Source organism: Callorhinus ursinus, unplaced genomic scaffold (genome assembly GCF_003265705.2).
Source record: "Callorhinus ursinus isolate GAN/ISIS: 27379988/994484 unplaced genomic scaffold, GSC_fseal_2.0 scaffold2, whole genome shotgun sequence".
Taxonomy (NCBI): Eukaryota; Metazoa; Chordata; class Mammalia; order Carnivora; family Otariidae; genus Callorhinus; species Callorhinus ursinus.
The window spans coordinates 5,953,418-5,975,036 of NW_027397064.1; the positions used below are offsets into that span (position 1 = coordinate 5,953,418).

At 59.7% G+C, this 21,619-nt stretch overlaps 3 protein-coding genes across 6 annotated transcripts in view; all 3 read right to left on the reverse strand.

Moving 5' to 3' along the window:
• Positions 1 to 288: 288 nt before the first annotated feature.
• CHRNG (cholinergic receptor nicotinic gamma subunit) lies at positions 289 to 5,436 on the reverse strand. Its single transcript, XM_025888047.1, has 12 exons — positions 5,388 to 5,436; positions 5,058 to 5,197; positions 4,752 to 4,796; positions 4,463 to 4,572; positions 3,830 to 3,985; positions 2,962 to 3,059; positions 2,459 to 2,659; positions 2,146 to 2,260; positions 1,819 to 1,933; positions 1,102 to 1,318; positions 741 to 874; positions 289 to 462 (listed from the first exon to the last, which is right to left on the reverse strand). The coding sequence occupies exons 1-12, from the start codon at positions 5,434 to 5,436 to the stop codon at positions 289 to 291; spliced, it is 1,554 nt and encodes a 517-aa protein (XP_025743832.1).
• Positions 5,437 to 11,203: 5,767 nt separating this feature from the next.
• Positions 11,204 to 18,439, reverse strand: CHRND (cholinergic receptor nicotinic delta subunit). 4 transcript variants are annotated; one of them, XM_025886679.2, is made up of 12 exons: positions 18,388 to 18,439; positions 17,975 to 18,120; positions 17,485 to 17,529; positions 16,859 to 16,968; positions 16,593 to 16,748; positions 16,277 to 16,386; positions 14,968 to 15,168; positions 13,607 to 13,718; positions 13,393 to 13,507; positions 12,364 to 12,568; positions 12,154 to 12,272; positions 11,204 to 11,431 (listed from the first exon to the last, which is right to left on the reverse strand). In XM_025886679.2, the coding sequence occupies exons 1-12, from the start codon at positions 18,437 to 18,439 to the stop codon at positions 11,249 to 11,251; spliced, it is 1,554 nt and encodes a 517-aa protein (XP_025742464.1). In that variant the 3' UTR covers positions 11,204 to 11,248. The 4 variants fall into 4 exon arrangements, with proteins under 4 accessions (XP_025742464.1, XP_025742471.1, XP_025742480.1 ...); XM_025886686.2 differs by lacking the exon at positions 17,485 to 17,529; XM_025886695.2 differs by lacking the exons at positions 17,485 to 17,529; positions 17,975 to 18,120; positions 18,388 to 18,439 and having other exon boundaries at positions 16,873 to 16,940.
• Positions 18,440 to 18,957: 518 nt separating this feature from the next.
• Positions 18,958 to 21,619, reverse strand: part of PRSS56 (serine protease 56) — a 4,815-nt gene continuing 2,153 nt past the window's right edge. Inside the window, exons 6-11 of the mRNA XM_073903876.1 lie at positions 20,998 to 21,160; positions 20,640 to 20,810; positions 20,391 to 20,555; positions 20,241 to 20,303; positions 19,765 to 19,871; positions 18,958 to 19,415 (exon numbers count right to left, since the gene is read on the reverse strand). Coding sequence (XP_073759977.1) covers positions 19,131 to 19,415; positions 19,765 to 19,871; positions 20,241 to 20,303; positions 20,391 to 20,555; positions 20,640 to 20,810; positions 20,998 to 21,160 — 954 coding nt within the window. The 3' untranslated portion in view covers positions 18,958 to 19,130. The remainder of the gene's footprint in view (positions 19,416 to 19,764; positions 19,872 to 20,240; positions 20,304 to 20,390; positions 20,556 to 20,639; positions 20,811 to 20,997; positions 21,161 to 21,619) is intronic.

Sequence of the window (21,619 nt, forward strand, 5' to 3'; positions counted from 1 at the left end):
AAAAAGAGAAATGATGGGAGTTGCTAATGCTTTGCTGAAGTGAGGGGATTGTCGGGACTAGCTAGCCAGTGCCACGTGGATGCTGATCCCAACAGCACACCCTGCCCACAGCCATCCTCAACCACTCCGGGACTCCAGCTCGGTCTCTTTATTTCCCGTGCTTTTCTCAGGGCCATTGGCTCACACGGCCCTGAGGGGCACTTCCCAAAGAGCACATCGTGACCTCAGCCACTGAAGAACACGGCCGATAAGACTCCACGTGTCATCGGCAGTTGGTAGTTGGTTGGCTCAGTCAGGCGGGGGCAGGTAGGAGCGGGGGTCTCCAGGGAATGGCAGGGCAGGCACCTGGTTGTAGTGGGCCATGAGGAAGATGCCAGCAGTGCCGCAGACAAAAAGCGAGAGCATGGCCAAGAAGCAGACACGGTCCAGCACCCGGCCCACCAAGAACCACTCCTCACTCCCCTGGGGGTAGGAGGCAGGGTGTGGGATGACCAGCAGTGACACCAAGCCTGCCCTGGATCACTGTGCCATCCGTGGCCATCCAGCAGGCTTCTATCCTCCATGGCCTTGGGCCCTTCACACCTACTTCCAGACCTTAGCCCGGCTTCTTCCGTAGTCCCCTGGCCCCGATGTCCCGGTTCCACTTTTTTCCATCCCATCGCTCTACCGTGGCCACCCCGCCCATCTTGCCCCCGTCTCGGGTCCAAGTCCCTCCCCGGGCACTCAGTCCCCCCCCTTACACTCTCAAAGTGATTCTGCTGGTGCCGGGCGAGGGCAATCAGGTTGCAGGCTTCCACACAGGCCTGGATGGCCGGGGCGGCCTGCTTCAGGCTGCCGCACAGCTCCTGGCTCTGCCCTGGCTCCGGGCCTTTCTCTGGGGAGACAGGGTAAGGTTTGGGAATAGAGTGGAGAAGAAATAGTCTGAGAAGGTCGTCTCTCCTGAGCCGCCCTAGCTTCTCTCTCCCCAGCCGGGACACTTACCAACGCTCATCTGCTGTGCCCGGTGCTTTGGCCGACAGGTAGCCCTCCCCGTCTGGAGTCCCTGGGGAGGAGTATCCCCCGTGTCATCCCCCGCCCCCCACCCTCACCCCACGGCCTCACCTAGCTTCTCCAGCGCTGCCCTCACCAGCCCGTTGTGCTGCCGCTGCCGGAAGAGAAGTTCACTGCGAGGCAGGCCGAGAACAATCTCCTCCCTAGCTGTGAGCGACCACCCTGAGGGGGAGCCATTCTGCAGCGGGTGCTGGGTGTCTTGCACAGCTACCGGGGCCAGTGGGCGAATGTGCATCCGCAACAGCTGGGGCAAGAGCCGTAGGAACACCTGGAGAGAGGATTTTCTGGTGGGCTTCGCTTAGTAGCCAGCAGACCTGGGCATGTGGGTGGCCAGGCTGGGCTTCAGAGCAACAGGTGAAGGTTGGCACGGAGGGCCTCAAGCCCCTGGGAGCCCAGAGGCAGCACACGAGGGTCAGTGGCTTGACCCCGGAATAGCTCGGCTGTTCTGTACCAGACACTGAGCCTGGGTCCTCCAACTTGTGTGCACGTCAGCATCACCAGGACACTCTGTGCCTTAGCTTCCTCACTTGCAAAATGGAGACGGGACTCAGACCCACCTCCTAGGAGTTTTGTGACGATCAAATGCGTTCGGATGCATATACACCTGCCACATAGTAAGCACTCAGCATTATATTAATTCACTGGGCACACGCTTCAAGATACACACAGGGTAGGTTTGCCGCTGAATGTGGCAGGTGAGTAGGGAAGGGGAAGGGGGCAGAGGGGACTGGACAGGAGGATGCTGGAGTGGACAGGGAGGGGCCTTGCCTTTCGGACCCCGCGAGCCATGGAGTGTGTGTGGGGGGACCGCAAAGACACGTTGAGCACGACCACGGCATTCACAACAATGAGGATGGTCACCGCCAGGAGAAAAGTGAGGTACCTGTCGGGGTTGGGGGGGCAGGAGGCGGGGCGGGCCCTTTGGCACTCCATCTCCAGATGCACCCCCACCCTTAGCAGCCGATCCCCCCAGATTCCTCAGGGTGGGGGATCGGCCCTGAGGGGGGTGGGGGTGGGAGCGGCAGGAGGGTAGTGCCCCGAGTTCCGGGGAAAGGAAGGGGGGAGCCGGGCGGTAGGCAGGAGGGCCAGCCTTACTTGCTGATCAGTGGCACCGCCTGGGACGTCTCGGGCACCTTCTTGGCCACGAGGAAGAGGAAGACGGTCTGGGCCAGGAGCACGTTGATGGCGACGGTACACTTTTGGCCCCCCGCTGCCCATAACCAAGAGGCCTTCAGAGCAGATCTCAACTTTCCTGCCGTGGGGCACCTCCCCCACCCCCCAAGGAGCCCAGTGGCCCTGGCCCCCGGGACAGGCGGTCCTGTGTGTGGCGCCTCAACCCTGTGCCCTCCCGGCTGGTCCTTGTGCTGCGGCCTGGGGCCGGGGCCCCCCTCCCACAGGTTCCGGGTACCCTTGGCGGGAAGGAAGTAGATGAGGGTGGCCACCGAGGAGATGAGGACGCAGGGCGCAATGATGTTGATGACGTAGAAGAGGGGCTTGCGCTGGATGAGCAGGTAGAAGACAACCTTCTGGTGGCCTGCCTCCTCAGCCGGGGCCGCCACATCCAGCAGCATCTTGGCCGGCCGGTGCCGGATGGCCCACTCCCCGTTCTCTGTGGGCAGCAGGTCAGGGTGGGCGCAGGGAGTGCAGCCCCGGCCACCTAACTGCAGGGCGGCTGGCGTGGGCCCAAAGGAGCACCACCCAGGGAGCCTGGATCCCTGATCTCTGCCCCCCCCTGCCCCCACCCAAACTGGAGACGTTAGCATGGGGAAAAGAGAACTGTGCCGGGCTTTTAAAGATATATGCTTTATGGTTTACTGTGCTTTTCATCTTGAGTTACATGGGAGGGGGTCTGAGCTTGGTCTGGCCCTGCCCTGGAGGCCACGTCCCGCAGGGGTCCTGGGAGGAGGTTACCTGTGAAGGCCTCGGGGTCGATGAAAATCCACTCGATGGTCTGACCATCTTCCTGGCTGAGCTGCAGATTGATCTCATTGGTGCTGTAGGTCTGGGACCTGGGAGACGGGGAGGGGAGAGGGAGACATTTGAGTGTGTGTAGACCCACGTCTGAGGTCACACAGACGATCCTCTGAGGGCAACTGTGGGCAGTATCGCCTCAGAAAAGTGCAGCCAGGAATTTGCGAGTTCTCCACAGAACGCTGGCCGTGAATGGGGGGTGGGAAGGGGACTTGGGCTCCATGGGGGTCAGGGAAGTTTTGGGGAAGGGCCGTGAAGCTGCAGCTCAGTGCCCTCACCAGACGTTAAGAGCCCAGGGCCACTCCTTTCCTCCCTTCCACTGCCTCCAGAGCAGGAGGGGCCGATGGTTAGAACACAGAAACGGCCGTCTGTCCCTGTCTGGTCTGTTTGTTAAGGAGGGTCTCCTTGTAAAAAGACCGCTCCTCTAAATTATGGGAAAACTCTCACACAGACCTCCTTTCCCCCATTTCCAGATGAGGAGACCAAGACAGGCTCCACCTCTCCACGGGGTGTGGGGAGACACTCGTGCACGCCTTCCTGCCCACCCACCCCGATCATTAATTCCTCCCTTGGGGCACAGGCAGGGAAACTGAGGCACAGGCAGGGAAACTGAGTGGGGGGGACTGCGGCTTAGCAGGGAGGGACGTGGTCATGTTCAGGTGTCTGGGCCCGAGACGGGCACAGAGGGCCCCCGAGAGCCGGGGTCGGACCCCTGGCAAGAAGCCTCGCGTCCCCCACCCAGCCAGGCTCCTCTTAGGGCAGCTCTCTTAATCCCCCCGGGCCCCCCACCCCCGGTAAATGGCCTCACTGGAAGACGAGGGAGCAGTTCTGCCAGTCAAAGGGGAAGTAGGTGACAGAGACCGGGCAGGAGGAGCGGAAGATGGCGGGTGGCAGCCAGTAGACGCATCCGTCAGGAGACACCAGCACGTTGCAGTAGAGGGCCACCTCGAACACACCGTCCACGCTGCACACAGGCCAGGCCCCGAGGCTGGGGGTTCCCGTCCCCGGCAGCCCCGGCTCGCCCGAGTCCCGCACCCCAGGCCAGCCCTCGCCCTGCGTGGATGGGGCCTGGGAACAGCAGCCCCTCGCGGGGTCCACTAGCTCCCCTCCTCACCAGGGCCTGGTCACAGTGGTACTAACAACTCTTCAGCTCTTTCAAAGCGCTGGAGGCGCCCCCGAGGGCAGCGCTTCATGCCTCTTGACTCCTGACAGCTTCGAGGGAGGACAGTAGCCCACCCGACAACCCAGCCCAGAGGAGATGGAGTGGGCCGAGGATCAGGCCTGCTGGCCCGGCCCTCCCCTCAGCCGCACCTGTTCCAGCCAGTATTCCCTGGTCTGCAACTGCCATCTGCCTGTCCCCTTCCCCGGAGCCCCCTCGTTGTGCCGGGCCCTACCCTGTGTCCTTTTGTTGCCCCCCTCCCCCGCCTGCACCCCTCCTCACTTGTTCTCCAGCACGACATCTGGCCGCCACACCATGGTGGACGGCACCCTCAGCACCCACAGGCCTTCGTAGTTTTGTGGGTCCCAGCGCAGGCGATAATCACACCACTGCTGCAGGGGGAGTGGGGTTGCCAGGCCGAGTCACCCCCTCCCCACCCCCAGGAATAGGAGACTAGCCCAGGTGGGTCAGAGGAGGCAGGGAGGGGGCGGGGGAAGGCAGGCAGCTCCAAGGGGCCTTGGCCCCGAGGGTGGGGGCCCCGATAGAAAAGGACTGCAGGGTGGCCTCTTACCATCTCTATCCAGACATTGGTGGTGAGGGCCTCCTCTCGCTCATTCTAAGGGTGCAGAACAGAAGGCTGAACCCCCATCACTTGCCCTCTCCAGATGTTAGCCCCGATAGGCCCCCGTTGGGTGCTATAGGACGGCAGCCTCTTGGGCAGCCCTCGTGGGAGATTTCCGGCTCCCCAGCCTCCCACCTGTGGAGTCCTTCCCCTGCCTGGCTGCTAGAGCCAACCCCTGCCTCTCCCCAGCTGGTCCCAGGGGCCGGGCACACTGGGCCTCTGTCTCCCCCACTGTCCTATAGGCCTGTGGCTCACCAGGGAGATGAGGTTGGTGAGGGTGAGCTTCAGGCTGACGTTGACCACGTCCGAATCACGCTCAGCGGGCCTCAGGTGGGGGTTGTAGTTGTGCATCAGGTCCCCGAGCAGACGCTCCTCCTGGTTCCGGCCCTCGGCTCCTGCAACGGACAGCACTGAGCCTGGGTACAGGGGCTTTGGGGCAGAAAGAAGGCGAGGCCACAAGAAGGTGTGGAGAAGTAGGGCGCTGGGCGTGGGGACGGGCTTCAGTAACCCTCCGGACCCTCTGTCCCCTGAGGCCTTGGATCCCTGCTCCAGGCCTCCCCAGGCCCCGATCCCCTGTGTCCACACCCAAGCAGACAGCCAGCAGGAGGAGCGGCAGCCCCGGGCCCTTGAGCATGGTGCGGCAGCTCCCTACAGTGATGGGTGGGACAACAGCTCCCCAGCTCAGGGTAGAGAGATGTAGACTCTGGGTCTCATGTAACAGCCCATGCTCCCAGCCCAGCCAGGCCAGCCCAGCCCCACCAGCTGTCCGACCACAGCACTGTCAGCTGTTCCAAGACGGACAAAATGCCAGGCTCAGGTTACCTGGGCTGAGGAGGGAAGAGAGGGGCCCCATCTGCCCCAACAGAGACAGCCTGACCTCCATCCCCACTCTCTGATACCGCTGTCCCAGCCCCTATTCCTTCCGTCGGGGGAGCTGAAGGCACGGCCAGGGACAGAAGATGTGGGAGGGAGGCAGAGTGTGAGGAAGGCCCTGAATTGGGCTCTCTCCTTCTACTTCCTCCGGGGGAATCAGGATTTGGGGAGGTATGGAGGCGTGTTCTATACCTGAGTCGCTCTGTGACACGGTTGAGGACCACAAACCTGTCCCACCAGCCTAACATCTTCATGGGTTACTCCACTGGGCCAAGACACTGGAGGTAAAGCCTATGAGCGATGCACTATGTTCCGCAGGCTTTGATACCTTAATGCAAATTAGGGTGCCAGTTCAGGGTCCTCCCAGGCTCTGAGGCATGGGGCATGGGCCTGGTGAGCTTTGAAGGAAAGAGGGCTGAAGAAAAAGGAAAAAAAAAAGAAGAAGAAGATCTGGAATTTGGGGCTCTTGGGAACAGAACGACCCCCGAATAGGGGCTCCTCAGTGTGGCCTCTTTATTTCTTAAATTATCTACAAACTTGGGCACCTGGGTGGCTCAGTCGGTTAAGCGTCTGCCTTGGGCTCAGGTCATAATCCCAGAGTCCTGGGATCAAATCCCACATCTGGCTCCCTGCTCAGCGGGGAGTCTGCTTCTCCCTCTGCCCCTCCCCCCCAACCTGCGCACACTCTTTCTCTCTCTTTTGCAAAAATAAGTAAATAAAACCTTTTTTTAAAAGATTTTATTTATTTGTCAGAGAGAGAGAGAGCGAGCACGAGAGCACAAGCAGGGGGAGCGGCGGGCAGGGGGAGAAACAGGCTCCCCACTGAGCAGGGAGCCCGATGCAGGGCTCGATCCCAGGACTCTGGGATTATGACCTGAGCCCAAGGCAGACACTTAACCGACTGAGCCACCCAGGCGTCCCAGTAAATAAAATCTTGAAAAAAGAATTATCCATAAACCTAGGGAGTCCCCAGCATGTGGCAGGCTCCAGGCCTGGCGGACAGCAGGGGATTGCGAGGGAAGCCGTGGCTCACAGGAAGTCACTGTTCAGTAGGATAGGCAGATAAGGTCAAGGTTGTGGTCCCCAGAAAGTCAGATGGGGGGACCCAGAAGGGCCAGAAAACACGCTCCATCCACTCTGTAGTTTGAGGTCAGGGGAAGGGTAGGGCTGAGAGCCTTTTGCTAGCTGGGGCCATGGGCTCAGGCTACCTGTCTTTTGACCACTTATTCCAAGCAGACAGGTCAGGATGTCCCAGTAAGTTTGCAAGACAAAAAAAAAAAAAAAAGCAGGTTCCCCTAAGTGCTTACCCACCCTTGGGCATCCTGGGGGACAGGGTGGTGGAGGCATCCATCCGAAGGCAGGAGGAAAAGCGCCATTTGAGGATGTGTCCCCCTCCCCCCAAACAAATGATGTCTGCAGCATTTCAGTGCGTTTCAGTAAGCTGGAAGTCAGCCTGCTCCCTGTCCTTGGAGATCCGTGTGAGGTTGGCTCAGACCCCAGCCCTCCACAGCCCCAAGTCCCTCCTGTCTGTCCTCACCAGGACTTTGGGGTCAGGGGGACAGCAGTGGTGGCACCTGCCTTCCCCGGTCATCCAATTCTGTCCTTGCGTTCAGTCCTGCTCCAGGCCCCACTCCCAAGCGTAGCTCTCCCCGCCGAGCATCTAGGGTGTAGCCCCCTTTCCCAAAGTTTACAAAGCCAGCTCCCCAGTTTGCCCTTTTGGTGCTCCCCAGAGCGGTACCTCTCCCCCTCCCTAGTCCCCTCCAAGACCACACTTTGGCGAGCCCATTAATGGCTCCTGCTAAATAATGGACCACCTATTCACCCCCAACCCCACCGCCCCAGGCAACGGTGGTCTGGCCGATGCTCCGCATTTCTGACTTTCCCTTTCCGCTTCTCTACAAGTGTCTGGGTGGGAAAAGGAAGGTTGTGGAGTGTGATTTCCCTCTGGTATGAATTACGCCACCTCCCCACGTATGAAGAGATTTCAACTCCTGTTTTTTCCCCTTCGCTCCTGCTGTGGGAGAGAGGCGACATCTCCTTGGTGTTCTCAGGAGGGTGGGTCACCCGAGGAGGGGTGGCGCTGCCCTGGAGGGGCTAAAGGGGGCGCTGTGGAGCCATTAAGAGAAAATCTTCTGCAGACTTCATTTGCGTCTAACGGCTAATCGCCCCTTTGTCACCTTCTCTTCTGGAGGCTGGAAAGGTGGAACGTTCATTTCCCAGGCTTCCTTGCAGATAAGGCTGGCCATGTGATGACATCTTGACCTGTGGGATGTCTACAGAAGTCAGCTGAAGGGCTTCAAGCGAGGGCCTTTGCTTCCTGATGAAAGGGGCCAGAATAGCTGGCTCCTTTCCCTCCTTAAACACGGATATGAAGTGCGGATCTGTGGTAGTCAGCTTGTGCCCTGGGACAACAAGCATGAGGACAGAGCCAACATGCTAAGGAGGGAGGGCTGGGTCTCTAACAGCTTTGTGGGACAACTGCTGCCTCTTGGTCCTATTATGCAACAAAGAGGAAGCCTTACTGGTTTGAACCACGGTTCTTTGGGTTTCTGTTCCTTGCAGCCCAGTGCATCCCTCACAGATTCATCACTTTTTGAAGGAGGGTGGGTAGCCCTGATGGCCTGGGGAGAGTGTGTAGGGACACCCTGTGGCTTCACAGGAAGCTGGCCCCTTGTGGGTGTGACTTCCTGGGGAGAGTTCCATGTCACCCAGAGTGGGGACCAGTGCTGACAGCACCCTGGGGCTGCAGTGCTGGAGGAATGTGGGCTGTTGGGGGCCCTGCTGGGACCCTGGGAAACTGCACGGGGCATTCTTGTTCGGGTGTGGCATTTTGGGGGTTGTCTTCTTGGGGTAAGTTCACGGCCACCTGAGCAGGGCCTGACACCAGAGGATTCAGCTGGAGGTTGCCAACAGTGCCATCATGTGGCAGAGAGAAGCAAGGACAGCGGCTGAGGGATCTGATTCAGGGCCTCTCTTGGTGCTGGAGATGGGGACCCTCTCATAGAAGACGATTGTAGGGAGGACCTGGACTTCCTGCTCATCTGATGGGTGTAAGTCCAAGCTCCTTTCCCTATTCAGAGGGAAAAAAAAATTAAAGATCTGTACCTCGAATCTGTGCACGGTTCATATTGGAAGTCAGAAGTAACTATGGTCAGTTTTGCCCTTAAGAGGTTTGTCTTTTTCTGGGCACTGGGTTCCCCAGTGGCAGTGGGCCCAACTTCTAGTACAAATGAATAAAAGTTTTTATAGTCAAGTAAAAAGAAAAGAGGTTTGTCTTTTGTTCATTTCCATGGAAAGACTAAAAATCTCACCTTTTGTATACCTGAGCTAATGAGGTTACCAATTCCCTCTGAGGGAAATGGGTTGAGCTGTGAAAACCTTAAGTGTGTACATCAAGGGGGAGAATAATTGGGTCCTCTGTGTTTGCTCCCATGTGTCCTCAGACCCCCTGCCAGCCTCGGATGCAGGAGACCACAGGCCCACAACTGAGGAATGAGTTAAATAACCACCCTTAAGTGTGCAGGACATGAACCATAAGAGACTCTTCATCACAGGAAACAAACTGAGGGTTGCTGGAGGGAAGTGGAGTGGAGGGATGGGGTCACTGGGCGATGGACCCTGGGGAGGGCATGTGTTGTAAGCACTGGGGATTATATAAGACTGATGAATCCCAGACCTGTACCCCTGAAACAAATAATACATTATATGTTAATTAACTGAATTTGAATAAATTTTTAAAAAATTGCAGGATATGTGTAAAGATCTTTACGCCAACTAGCAAATTCGATTTTCGCCACACCTCACAAACGGGACTTACACATTTGGTTGATGAGAAAACAGAACTTAAGAGATGACAGTGGCTCGCCCCAGATCGCCCTCTGGCGTAACAAAGCACCCCAAAACTTGGTCTCTTAAAGCAACCAACATGCTATCCCACGCAGTTTCCGAGGGTCAGGAATCCAGGAGCAGCTTAGCTGGGTGGCTCTGGCTCAAGAACTCAAGGGGCTGTACCCAAGGTGTTGACCAGGGTCATGATCTCATCTGAAGGCCCCACCAGGGCTGGAGGATCTGCTTCCAAGCTCACTCATGGGGCTGCAGGCAGAGGGCCTCCGGTCCTTGCCAGGTAGGCCTCTCCACAGGACTGCTCCCCATGCCAGCTGGCTTCCCCAAAGTGAGAGATCCAGCTGAAAGCAAGAGTGATGGAGCGGGGTCCAGGGAGGTGCTGCAACGTCTTGTAGAGCCTACTCTCAGAAGCAACACACAGTCACATCCGCCTCGTTCTAAGACTGTCGGTCACGCAGACTAAGCCTGGTGCGGCGTGGGAGTGGGCTACACAGGGCACGAGTACCAGGAGGTGGGGATGGCTGGGGCCATCTCGGAGGTAGGCTACCATGTCTCCCAGCATCTGCGGGCTCCGCCTTTGGCCCATCGGAAAGAATTGTCGGGGGCTCCCTTTGGGGTACAGTTGTCAAATTTAGCAAATAAAAATACAGGATGCTGGGGCACCTGGGTGGCTCAGTCGGTTGAGCATCTTCCTTTCAGCTCAGGTCATGATCTCAGGGTTGTGAGATTGAGACCCTGCTGGGCTCTGTCCTGGGGGTGGAGCCTGCTTAAGATTTTTCTCTGCCCCGCCCCCCCCAAACCCAAACAAAACAGGATGCCCAGTTAGGTTTGAATTTCAGATAAACAACGAATAATTTTTTAGTAAAAGTATGTCCCAAATATTGTATGGGAACCCCACTTTGGGGAGGAGAATAGTTGCCCAAGAGGGGGACACTCCTTGGGGGAGGGCTGAGTTCTGGGGCTCTAGGATTGTGCATGCGACGGGAGATTGAGAAGCTGACCTTTGGTCTTTGTGGGTGGTGAGCCTGGCCCTTCCACCCCAGGAAGGTCATGGCTTCCCCGAGGGACCCAGACAGAGTCACCAAGGCAGAAAGTGCTGGGGAAGGCCATTTTGCAATCCAGGTGCTCCCACCCCTGTTGAAAGCCTCTTTCCTTAAGAGGTCTGGAGAGGGAGGTGTCCCCACTTCAACCCCAGGTGGGGCCTCAGAAGCCCAAGGCTGAGGGGTTGTTGAGAGGAGGGTGGCTGGAGGAACAGAAAAGTGGGGGCACAGGCTCCCACCCGCTCTACCCCCACCTAGGGGAGAGGAGGCTAGAAGAGGCCTCTGCCTTTCTGACGCCTCACAAAGGGGTCCCAGCCTGAGTGGCATCCTCCCTGGCCCCTGAGCCAGCCCCCTTTGCCCCCCAAATTGTCCTGCTCTGCAACCCCAGCCGATGTCCACTCTCAGACCTCCTTGGTGGCTCCCGTCTTTAGCTGCAGAGGACCTGCGGGTGAGGAATGGGGCTTCCCCCTTCCTTAATCGCAGGAATCCTGCCCCAGCCTTGCAGGACCAGCTGGACGCAAGCCTCAGGGCCAGAAGTTGGTCTCCCCAGGAAGGGCTTGTCCTCTCTCAGACATCCCTGTCCACACTGACCTCTCCCGCACCCCCCCCTCCCCGGCTCACCCCTCTAGGGGCCAAAGGCTCCACCCAACACTGCCTGGGGGCTGGGCCAGAGGGCAGGGCAGGCCTGTTCTAGATGAAGCGCTTGTCCTGCTCCTGGTAAGAGAAGGGGTCCCCGGGGAAGGGCTGAGGTGGAGGCTGGTTGCAGGCGCCCTGCAGGAAGATCCAGGCCGTGCCCACGACCATGATGGGCGTCACCACAAACAGGCAGAGTCGGTCCACTGTGCGGGCCACTCGGTTCCAGCAGTCCTTCTCCTGGGGGCAGGGGGGCAGAGACAGTGGGGTCAGGAAGGCTCACAAACCACGGGCCCACACCCCAAGCTGGGGGCCCAATGACAGAGGCATGGCCTCAGTGTATCTGTGGGGGTTGCCCCAGGCTTGCAGCAGATGGGACATGCTGGTGTGTCCCCCCCCTGAAGCCGGGGTCTCTGTCCAGGAGACCAAGAGTGGAGTCACAGTCTCGCTCCTCACCCCGCTGCAGGGCTTCAGGGTGCAAAGAAGAGCTGAGGTGCCAGGAGTCTCTCTCAGGGGGCTGAGGAAGGTTACATCGTCCCCTCTACTTCCTCTTCACTTCTCCCAGCCTCTCAACGCCGTGCTGGCCCATATGTGAACGGAAAATGGGACCCCTTTCTCAAGAGAGAAGTTTTTAAAGTAAAAGTCGTATAATATTGAACAACCACCTAAGGCTGCCTTTTAAATGTGTGCTTATGTCTGGAGTATCAGACTTGGAGTTGAGCAGGGACAGAAAATGATTGGGCGTGGCGACAAAGAAGGGACCCTAGGGAGCTATGCCCGAGTGTATGCTGTGGGCGGTGAGCTGCCAGGGGGTTCTAGGTAGGGGCTCTGCCTCCCAGAAGGCCTGGGGGTCTGCACCCACCGTGAACACCTTCATCTCAGTGGGTATGTGTCTCTGAGGGAAACCGAGCCCCCTGAAGACAGGATGCACCCTAAGCATAAGCTACGCTGTGGCTACTCACCTCGTTGTAATTGTTCTGGTCCCTCATGTGGCTGACGATGAAGTTGGCCCCATCCACGGCTGGCTTCAGCTCACTGAAGAGCTCCTGCTGGGCTTGCTCAGAGCCTGCCGGGGGCGGGCCTGTGGAGACCGGGCCTGAGGTGGGCATGAGGCCTGCCCCACAGCCCGCCTCCCACGGATGGGCCGCACTCCCAAGCCACCGGGGACCCACGTGCAGTGGTGAGGCGCCGGGCCAGCCCGTGCCGCTCGGACTGCTTCTCAAACATGAGGTCACTTCGGGACTTGAGCAAGAAGTACTCCTCGGCCTTAGAAATGTAGCCCAGGGAGCTGCTCCTCCGGACGAGAGCCCCTGGGCTGGGCCCATCCTCGGCTGGGCGGGACATGTGTAGGAGTTCGGGCAGGGTCTCCAGGAAGAGCTGCGGCAGGTCACGGGGACAAAGGAAGGCTATTTTAGAGACATGGCTCCCCTTCACACATCAGAACGTCTGTGACTCCATTCCTGGCTGCCACAAAGTACTCCGGAGTCTCATGCTGTCACCCATTCCCCCCGATGCCCTACCGATGGACACTTGGCTTGCTTCCAACTCTCCCTCATCACTCACCGCACAAAGCAGAACTCATTTGTTCAAAATGAATTCTATATGAAAAACAAAAAAGTAAGAACAAGGCCCCAAATGCTGAGCGCTCTTCTTCAAATGCTAAAGACCAAACAGGTTGCTAAAACACCCTCAGTCATCCAGAACAGCAAGGTCACCCCCCTCCCGGGCACGCAGTTCCCTCATTCCGCGCCTTCCTTGTAATGGGGGTAGAGCAAACACACAGTAGAGTGAGCAGCCCTGAAGTGTAGAGCTAGATGAATTTCTACGGGTGCACTCAACTGTGTAAATACCCTCTAGAGGAGATCTCCAACACAGTCCCAAAGGGTCCCTTGTGCCTCCTCCCGTCACTTCCTACCCACCCCCAGGGGGAACCACCATCCTGATTTCTATCGCTAAAGGCTGGTTTTCCCCGTCCTTGAACTTCAGGAAGAGGAGACCGTGCAGCTTGTGGTCTTTTGTGTCTGGCTCCTTTCGCGTAACAGCGCGCCAGGAGAGTCGTCCGTGCGGCGTGGGTAACAGCACGTGGAGCTTCGGCCACGCACGGTGGCAGTTCCCCTCGCAAGCATGCCTCGGGGTCTTTCCCTGCCTTCCTTGTAGAGGGACAGCCGGACCGTCTCCAGCTTTTGGCCAAGAGCCCTCACCTTCTTGACCCCCTCAGACAGCACGTGGGTGCTGGGTGTGCGAAAGTGGATGTTGAGCACGATGACACAGATCACCACGACCATGGTCACCAGCACCATGCCGAAGAGCAGGAACCTGTAGGCACACACTCAGCCTGGAGCCCTCCGGGCAGGGCGGGGCGGGGCGGAGCGGGGCGGGGCGGGGGAGGCGGGGCGCGGCATACGCGTCACTCACTTGCCGATGAGGGGGATGGCCATGGACGTGGCGGGCAGCCGCTTGGAGATGAGCAGCAGGAAGACAGACTGAGCCAGGAGCACTGAGATGGCCATTGACGTCTTCTCGCCACCTGGGGGAACCCCGGACTTAGCTGCTGCCTCTGGCCTTGGGCCCAGCCGGTCCCTCTGCAGCCCCTGCACCACTGTTCACAAAGCCAGGGTGGTACCCTGATTAACATCGTGGGCTACGGAGCTAGAGCACGTGGGTTCAAATCCCGCTCTGCCACTTACTGGCTGGGTGACCTTAGGCAAGTAGCCTAACCTCTCTGTGCCTCGGTTTTCACAACTGCGAAATGTTGTGAGGTCCAATCGAGAGAGTGAGTTAACGTTAAACGCTCATCACGCTGCCTGGCGCCGGGCAAGTGCTCAGCGATCACCAGCTATCACCGTCAGCCAGCTCGCTGCCACTCAAACCTCCAAAAATCACAGGTCTGCGTGTGTCCCCAGGGCATCATCAGAGCACCCATATTTCCCCAACTCCTAGTCCTCCACTCAGAGACCCCAGCCTGGCACCGCCCGGCTCCTCCCACCCGAGCCCCTGAGCATGCTGCAGTGGCCACTGTGGTCACAGGCCCAGAGCCCCCCACCCCTGCCCCACGGCCCATTCTCTACCTGGAAGCTGCCTCCCGACCCATCTCTGGCTCAGGCGCAGCCTCTTCCAGGAAAGCTTCCCCTGTTTTACTACCCCTCGGGCCGTGCTCCCAGCCCTGCGGATTCCACAGTCTCGGCCAGCAGCAGAGGCTGGATCGCATTTGTTCCTGGGACTCACTGTGCCTTGCTTCTAGTAAATATTCTGAAACTATTGTGAAACCACGTGAGCACAGATTACACGTGCGCTTCTAGAACCAGCATCGACTGCACACCTCCATGCCTGGCTTCCTAGAGATCCCGTTATCCACCTACTGGTTCACGGTGGATGGCCTTCTGTGTGCGAGGCCCATGGTCACACATGATGACCAGGACAGACCTGATCTCTGCTCTGACAGAGGGACAGTGTCATGGTTCTCCCTCTCTAGGGAACTTCCTTGGGAAGCCCCACTGTGGGAAGCAGAAGTAGGGTCCAAAAGGGATGGACCGCCCCCCCCCCAAGGGGCCCTGTCCATTTGGAGATGTCAGACAGGGTCACGAAACCCTCCCCTTGGCTGGTCACATGCCCGTCATGCCTGGACCCTGGGCAGGGAGCCCCGGGAGTGGTGACCCCCTTGTGTCTCCCAGGAGGAAGTGAGGGGAGGGCCGGGGAGGTCGATGCTCAGGTGCCCTCAGGGACAAGGAGAGACTGCCCCAGGTGGCCAGGGAGCTGGGCCAGGCTCTGAGGCTCACTGTCGGCCGGCAGGTAGAAGACCAGGTTGATCATGAAGGAGATGAGCACGCAGGGCACCAGGATGTTGATGACATAGAAGAGTGGCTTGCGGCGGATGATGAGGTAGAAGGTGACGTCCTGGTGGCCAGGACTGTCCAGCGGGACGCTGGGGTCCATGTTGATCCTGGCTGGTCGGTGCACTATCTCCCACTCCCCGTTCTCTGAGGGTGGCAGAAGGGACACCCTGGTGTCAGGTCAAACAAAGGGGTTGGGGGGGCAGAACTGGGGGCTGGGGGGAGTGAGCCAGCCTGAGGGGGCATGCAGAGGAGGGTTGGGATTCTGTTTGTGGGGTATCTTTCCCTGGGGGGTTGGGATGGAGGTTTCAATCTGCAAGGGGAAATTCTCCTCTGGGAGTGTTTTCTGTTTGTTTATTTGTTTTTGTTCTTGGAAAATATTGAAGCTGAGGCCACATATGGTTCAAATAAGACGTCTTAGAGGTAGTGACAACAGTGAGATAAGATCAACCCCTCCCTTGGGGCGCCTGGGCGGCTCAGTCTTTAAGCGTCTGCCTTCGGCTCAGGTCATGGTCCCAGGGTCCTGGGATCGAGCCCCGCATCGGGCTCCCTGCTCCGCGGGAAGCCTGCTGCTGCCTCTCCCACTCCCCCTGCTTGTGTTCCTGCTCTCACTCTCTTTCTGTCAAATAAATAAAATCTTAAAAAAAAAGATCAACCCCTCCCCCTCCACGCCCCAGTGATGTAGCAGCCTCAGGACCAGTGTGATGTAGGTCTTCGCTGATGGACAGGGACATGTAGTGGGGGCCCCATAGCAGATCTGAGCCCGGTCATAGATAGGGGCGGGGGGTGTTGGTAGGGGGCGACACACACAACATTAGGAGGCCCGCTAAAGCCGCAACCACACCCCTGGGCTTACTGGGAACAGAAGACTAACTACCCCTCTTGTCTGTCAGCCACATCCATCCCCAGCGACCCTGTCCAGACCCGGGAGGGTCTTCTGGCCTGGGCAGCGGAAGGAGTGGGACACTGGCACCTGTCTACCTCTGCCTTTGGGACACAGTCCCCTCCGGTTGGACTTCTTTTCCTTTCAGTGTGCTAGAACTGCGTCAGTAAGTATGTCTGGGTGTGTTTCTCTGCGGGTCGGTGTGTATCTGTCCATCTGTGTCTCTCTGTCCGTCTGTGTGCCTGAGGGTGCAGGTTCCAGGTGTGTGTGTGCACACGTGCGTCTCCCGGGGGGGGGGGCGCTATCGGTGTGACCGTATCCATGGGTGTGTGTCTGAGGGGCCTGCCCACCCACAGCCGCCACTCCCAGCACCTGTGAAGCCCTCAGGGTCGATGATGATCCATTCCACGGGATAGAAGCGGCCCTCTTCTTCCTCCTGCTTCAAACTCAGGGTGATCTCCTTGGCTGTGTACTTAAGGGAACTGCGGAGGGCAGTGGGTAGAGGGTGGTCCTCAGCCATTGGCTGTGGCCACTGACGGCAGGCCATGGGGGGAGGGGTAGTGGAGAAGGTTCGTGGTCAGAGGGGCTGTTGTGGGTGTGGGGAGCTCTGATCGGGACGGAGCAGGTGCTTCATGCACCTCCCTCAGTCCTTGGCAAGGGTGAGGAGTGGCTGGAGAAGTGGGGGCACCTGAACTTGAGGGAGCAGTTCTGCCAGTCGAAGGGGAAGTAGGTGACGGAGACGGGGCAGGAAGAGCGGAAGATGGCGGGCGGCAGCCAGTACACATAGCCCGAGGGGTAGATGAGCACGTTGCAGGAGTAGGAAATCTGGAAGGAGCCGTCATTGCTGAGGGACAAAGACAGTGGGCCAACGTGAATGCCAGCCAGCTTGGAACTGGCAGGGTTGAGGGGTGGGGCAGAGCGGGGAGGGGATGCCAGGGAGGGCTACGGCTCAACTTGTTCTCCAGCACAATCTCTGGGAGCCACAGCATGTCAGAGGGCAGGCGCAGGACGCTGATATTTCCAAATTCTTCAGCATCCCACTGCAGCCGGCTATCTGTCCAGCCCTGGAAGCCCAAAAGAGGTGTCAGCAGTAGGTTCTGCTGTTGCCCAGGTCCCCCCCCCCCCACCGCTCTCCTCACTTCCCTGGGGGAAGACTGGACAGGGTCTGGGAGCTGTGACAAAAGAGGTTTGGGGGAGTGGGTACAGAGTTAGGACTCAGGTCTGTCATGTACAGCTGTGTAGAATGTACACTGCACAACCAAGGGAGCGTATTTCCATTGTGGACATAGAAACCGTATGTCTGCATTATGAACTTCTGACAGGTGGCAGAAGAGTGTCTTCTAATAAAATCAGGACATTGTGACAATTTTCCCACACATGAAGAACCCCAATCTACCGGAAGTCTCTAACTGAGCTAGTACAAGGTGGTGGGAAGGGCCGCTGGGCCTGTGGATAGAAGCCAGTTCCTCCTGGAGGACAGGAGGCTCCCCTCCTGGAGATCCCCAGGCAAAAGGGAGCACAGGGGAGCCTGGGCCCTTCCCCCCCCCCTCCGCCGCCAGCTCTGAGTGGGGTATTCTTACGTGCTCAATCCACACGTTAGTGGTGAGGGTCTCCTCAACTTCTTTCTGTAATCACACAAGACCACTGTCCCCCAGGGCCCGCATGGTTCTTTCACCTACGCGCATTCACCAGGCACCTGCTCCCAGCCGCCGCCCAGGGGAAACCATGGCAATTGGCCTAACCCCTGTCACAAGCACTCACAGTCAGGAGGCGGTGGGCAGACCCAGGAGCAGGGATGGGATGGGCATGGCCTCTGAAGTGGGTCAGGGGTCTGATATGGGCCAGACCCCAGAGCTGAAGCTGGAGGGGAGGGGGCACCCGCCCGAGGCCTGTGGGCAGCACTGAGCATGCAGAACACTGGAGCCTGCTTCCCTGGGAGAGGAGCTACCATAGTCCGGCCTGGGGCCTTGGGCTTCCTCCCCGGCCATCCCAGTCCGGGAGACAGTCGGGCCTCCAGGAAGCTGTCCCCTGCCCTCCCGTCTCCAGCCCGACCACAGAGGGGCCTCTGACCAGGGAGATGAGGTTGGAGAGCGTGAGGGCCAGCGACACGTCCACACTGTCCCTTTGGTGTGCCACAGGCCGGAGCTCCTTGTTGTAGCCTTTCTCTTCAAACAGGTACCGAATAAGCCGCTCCTCCTCATTCAGGCCCCAGCTGCCTGGGGAGAGACGGGGACAGGGATGGGGTGCAGGGGTGGGGGGGGGGGAAGGGAGCTGTCCTGAAATCCTGCTGGGCCCTGGGGCTGGGCTCAGCTGGGGGATCTAACCACTCCGGCCCCTCCAGGGAGAAACGGCAGTGGGGGGTGAGGGTTGGGGCCTGATGCTAAGGGAGGGAGCACCAGGTAGGAGGGGGAGGGAACCATGCGGTAGGGGCCCTGGGTGCAAGTCCCGAGGGACCTTCAGGGCAGGGTGATGTCCACTCTTACCACACACAACCAGTAGAGTCAGCAGCCCCAGCGTCCACACTGGCCGCTCCATCCTGTCCCTCTGACTGGGTCTTGTGGTTGCCCCTCCAGTCTACAGGGCTAGGGAATGTGGGTGGGTAGGAGAGGGGACAGGTGCAGGGGCGGGGGGGGGGGGTAGTGCAAAGGGAAGCAGCAGCCGGAAACGCAATCTGACACCTCTGGGCATGGCTGCGGGTAGAAAACCCAAGGCAGGTGACAAGGGGGTGGGGATGGGGACTGGCCGCCAGGCAGAAGCCCGAGGACATGAGGCAAAGGTCCCGGGCTGGAACTCCCCACAACTAGCAGCAGGGGTGGGGGCTGGGTAGAGGCACTGGACACTGGTCAGCCACGGGAAGGGGAGTGGTGACAGGCCAGCTGTTGCTATTTCTTGGGGGGACAGACAAGCATGGGGAAATGGGGGCTTAGCAGCCTCTCTCCAGTGTCTTTGTGACCTCTGCCAACAGCTTCTGGAGGCTGGGCCCTGTCTGGCCTGTCTAATAGCCACCCACCCAGTTCTCATCCCAAGAAAGCTCCAGAATTATCTCTGCAGATCATAAATAACGTTTATTAAAGCAGCTGTGATTTTCTGATGACGCATCTGGGAAGACACATGGACCCAGGCCCCCACCCCACACACCCAATCAACTGTGGCTGTGACAGTTTGTCATCAGAGGAGCCCCTTGGAGCGGTAGGTCCTGACCAGGGGTTGGGGGCCTAGACGTGGTTCACGGCCCCCTGGCTGGAGAAATGTGAGGACTGAGTGGGGGGTGCCCCTTCCTCCCCAGCCCCTGGCTCTGCCTCGCACCCATCTGGGGTCCCTCTGCCTCTGCCAGGGCGGCCAAGCGGAAGGCCTGCAGGGCCTGCACCAGCAACCGGGGGAGACTGCGAGCCATTGTGGCTGGCTCTAGGCCTACCAGGCCGCCGAAGACCACGTGCTGGCCCCCCAAGCCAGCCCGCACCCAGGCTCGGAAGAGGCCGGTCAGCGTCTTGGAGCCCAGATCTGCCAAGACCTGCAGAAGGAGGAGGGAGCTCAGGGCCCCACAACCTGGCTCTTGGTCCCCCTCCTCCTGGCCCCCAGAAACTCTCACCCAGATCCACTTTCCCCCATACCCCCAATCCTGCACAGTTCCTGCTCACTTGGACCCCCCCACATGCCCCTCCACTCACACTCCCCCCCGACACCTTCACATCTACCCAGCACCCCAGCTTACATACAGCTGCCCTCCCTGCCCCTTTCCCCCAAGACACCCCCACCCCAAGCTACAAAAGGGTGCCCCTTTGTCCCCCTACCCATCAGGGCTGACCCAGGTCAGTCTTCTGAGGCCACTGTGAGTGAATGTGGGAAGCCTGCGGACCCACCTCATGAAAGTCCATGGCCAAGTGCTCTGATGGGACCTGCAGGATCCAGGCATGGGTGCCTTGAAGGGTGGTCAACTTCTGTTGCAGGCTCTCCAGCCCAGGGCAGCCTGCAGGAAGGAGAGAGGTCCTGGAAATAGCAGAAAACTGGCACCGGCAAGGAGCTGGGAGTGGGGATTCCCACCAGGACCTCAGGATGGCCTCCCAGTGGGCCGATGTCTCCTCATGCTACCGATGGGAAACTGAGGATCAGAGAAGTTAAGTGATAACACAAAGCAGATAGTCTCTGTTGACAATGAGGGGGGACCAAAGCCACAAGTCCCCCCAAAGAGTCATCCTCCCTACTGCGCGGGGCGGGGGGGGGGGGGTCAGGTGGGGAGAGCGAGTCTGCGGATTGCCCCCAGGGCAATTGCCTCAGGGCCTCGCCAGACCCTGGGCCTGCTGCTCTCCCCGCAAAGGCCGGCAGGGGGCGGCATTACCGTTCACTTCCTCGCGCTCCTCTGGCCTCCGCTTCGGGAACCGAGCGCCTGCAGCCCGCGATCCTGGGGAGACGCCGCGTTAAGGGGTCGCCTCCGCCGCGCAATTGGTGGTGGGGGCTGCTGGGGCTGGAGTGTGAAGGCGCGGGGTACCTGGGTGCAGCCGCTGCTCGCGGGCGGGGTGTCTGGGAAGCTCCAGGAGAGACAGAGCGGGGCGAGCCGGGGCTGGGGCCCGGCGCCGCATCCCTGGGCTCGGGCCGAGCAGCTCCTGGGCGCCCCGCAGCAGGCCCAGGAGGGTGTGCGCCAGCGAGCGCAGCTCTGCGGACGGGACAAGGGTCCGAGCGGCGGTCAGACATGGGCCAGGCCACCGGTCCCCGGCCCAGCCCTGGGAACTGGACTGACCGCATCGCCTCCGGCGCTGCAGGCACTGCTGGTGCGCCAGACGCGCACAGGCGGCCGCGGGCCCGGGGCACAGGCGGGCGTAGAAGGCGCAGTGCGGGGCGGCTAGCGGCTCCCCGGGCGGGTCCCAGGCCAGCAGCTCCCTGCAACTGGGCTCTCGGCTGGAGGGGGTTGCTGCAGGCGGCAGCGGCGGCCAGCTCAGCCCCGGCTTTGGGCCCTAGCCCCCGCAGCCTTCCCCCGAAGGGAGGCAGGCTTCCCCGACGCAGTAAGGGGCTGGGGGCGGGCGGGGTGAAGACAGGCTCGTCCCAAGGGCTGTGAGCAGGACACTCCGGGGAGAGGTGAATAGGAACAGGGCGCTCACCGCTCATCTGCTCCTGGAGCCAGTCTTTGAACACGGCCACACGAGTGTAGACCCCGGGCTTCCCTGGCTCTCCGCATCCGTCCCCCCAGGAGGTGACTCCGTACAGGACCTCCCTGGGGTGGGGGCCAGGCTCAGAACAGGTCAGGGGGCCTCCAGAGTCACCCTGCGGGACCCGAGCCAAAACAGAGGGTACTACATTGACCTGCCCTCTCATTTGCTGGCCTGGCACTTGGCAGGGTGAGGCAGGTCTGAGTTCTCCTGGGGGGGGGGGGGACCCCTTTTTTTTTTTTTTTAAGATTTTATTTATTTGACAGAAAGAGACGGCAAGAGCAGGAACACAAGCAGGGGGAGTGGGAGAGGGAGACGCAGGCTTCCTGCCCAAGCAGGGAGCCCTACTTGGGGCTCGATTCCAGGGCCCTGGGATCATGACCTGAGCTGAAGGCAGACGCTTAACGACTGAGCCACCCAGGCGCCCCGGGGTACCAGTCTTGTACCCATTTTAGCAATGGGGACACAGAAGCTCAGACAAGTTGGGTGACAGCCGGACCGTGGGAGGAAGGAAGGAAGGAAGGAAGGGAGGAGGGAGGAAGGAAGGGAGGAGGGAGGAAGGAAGGAAGGAAGG

Bases quoted from the DNA above. Each gene is read 5' to 3' on its own strand.
- CHRNG (XM_025888047.1), bottom strand. From the start codon at position 5,436: ATGCTCAAGGGCCCGGGGCTGCCGCTCCTCCTGCTGGCTGTCTGCTTG. The intron at 4,797-5,057 runs GTGAGCCACAGG...CTGCACCCTTAG, and splicing joins TCACCAACCTCATCTCCCTG to AATGAGCGAGAGGAGGCCCT. The intron at 875-1,101 runs GTGAGGCCGTGG...CTGTCTCCCCAG, and splicing joins GGCAGCGCTGGAGAAGCTAG to AGAAAGGCCCGGAGCCAGGG.
- CHRND (XM_025886679.2), bottom strand. From the start codon at position 18,439: ATGGAGCGGCCAGTGTGGACGCTGGGGCTGCTGACTCTACTGGTTGTG. The intron at 17,530-17,974 runs GTCAGAGGCCCC...GTGTGATTACAG, and splicing joins TCTCCAACCTCATCTCCCTG to AAAGAAGTTGAGGAGACCCT. The intron at 12,569-13,392 runs GTGAGGGCTCTT...GACCTGCCGCAG, and splicing joins TGTCTGAGGGGGTCAAGAAG to CTCTTCCTGGAGACCCTGCC.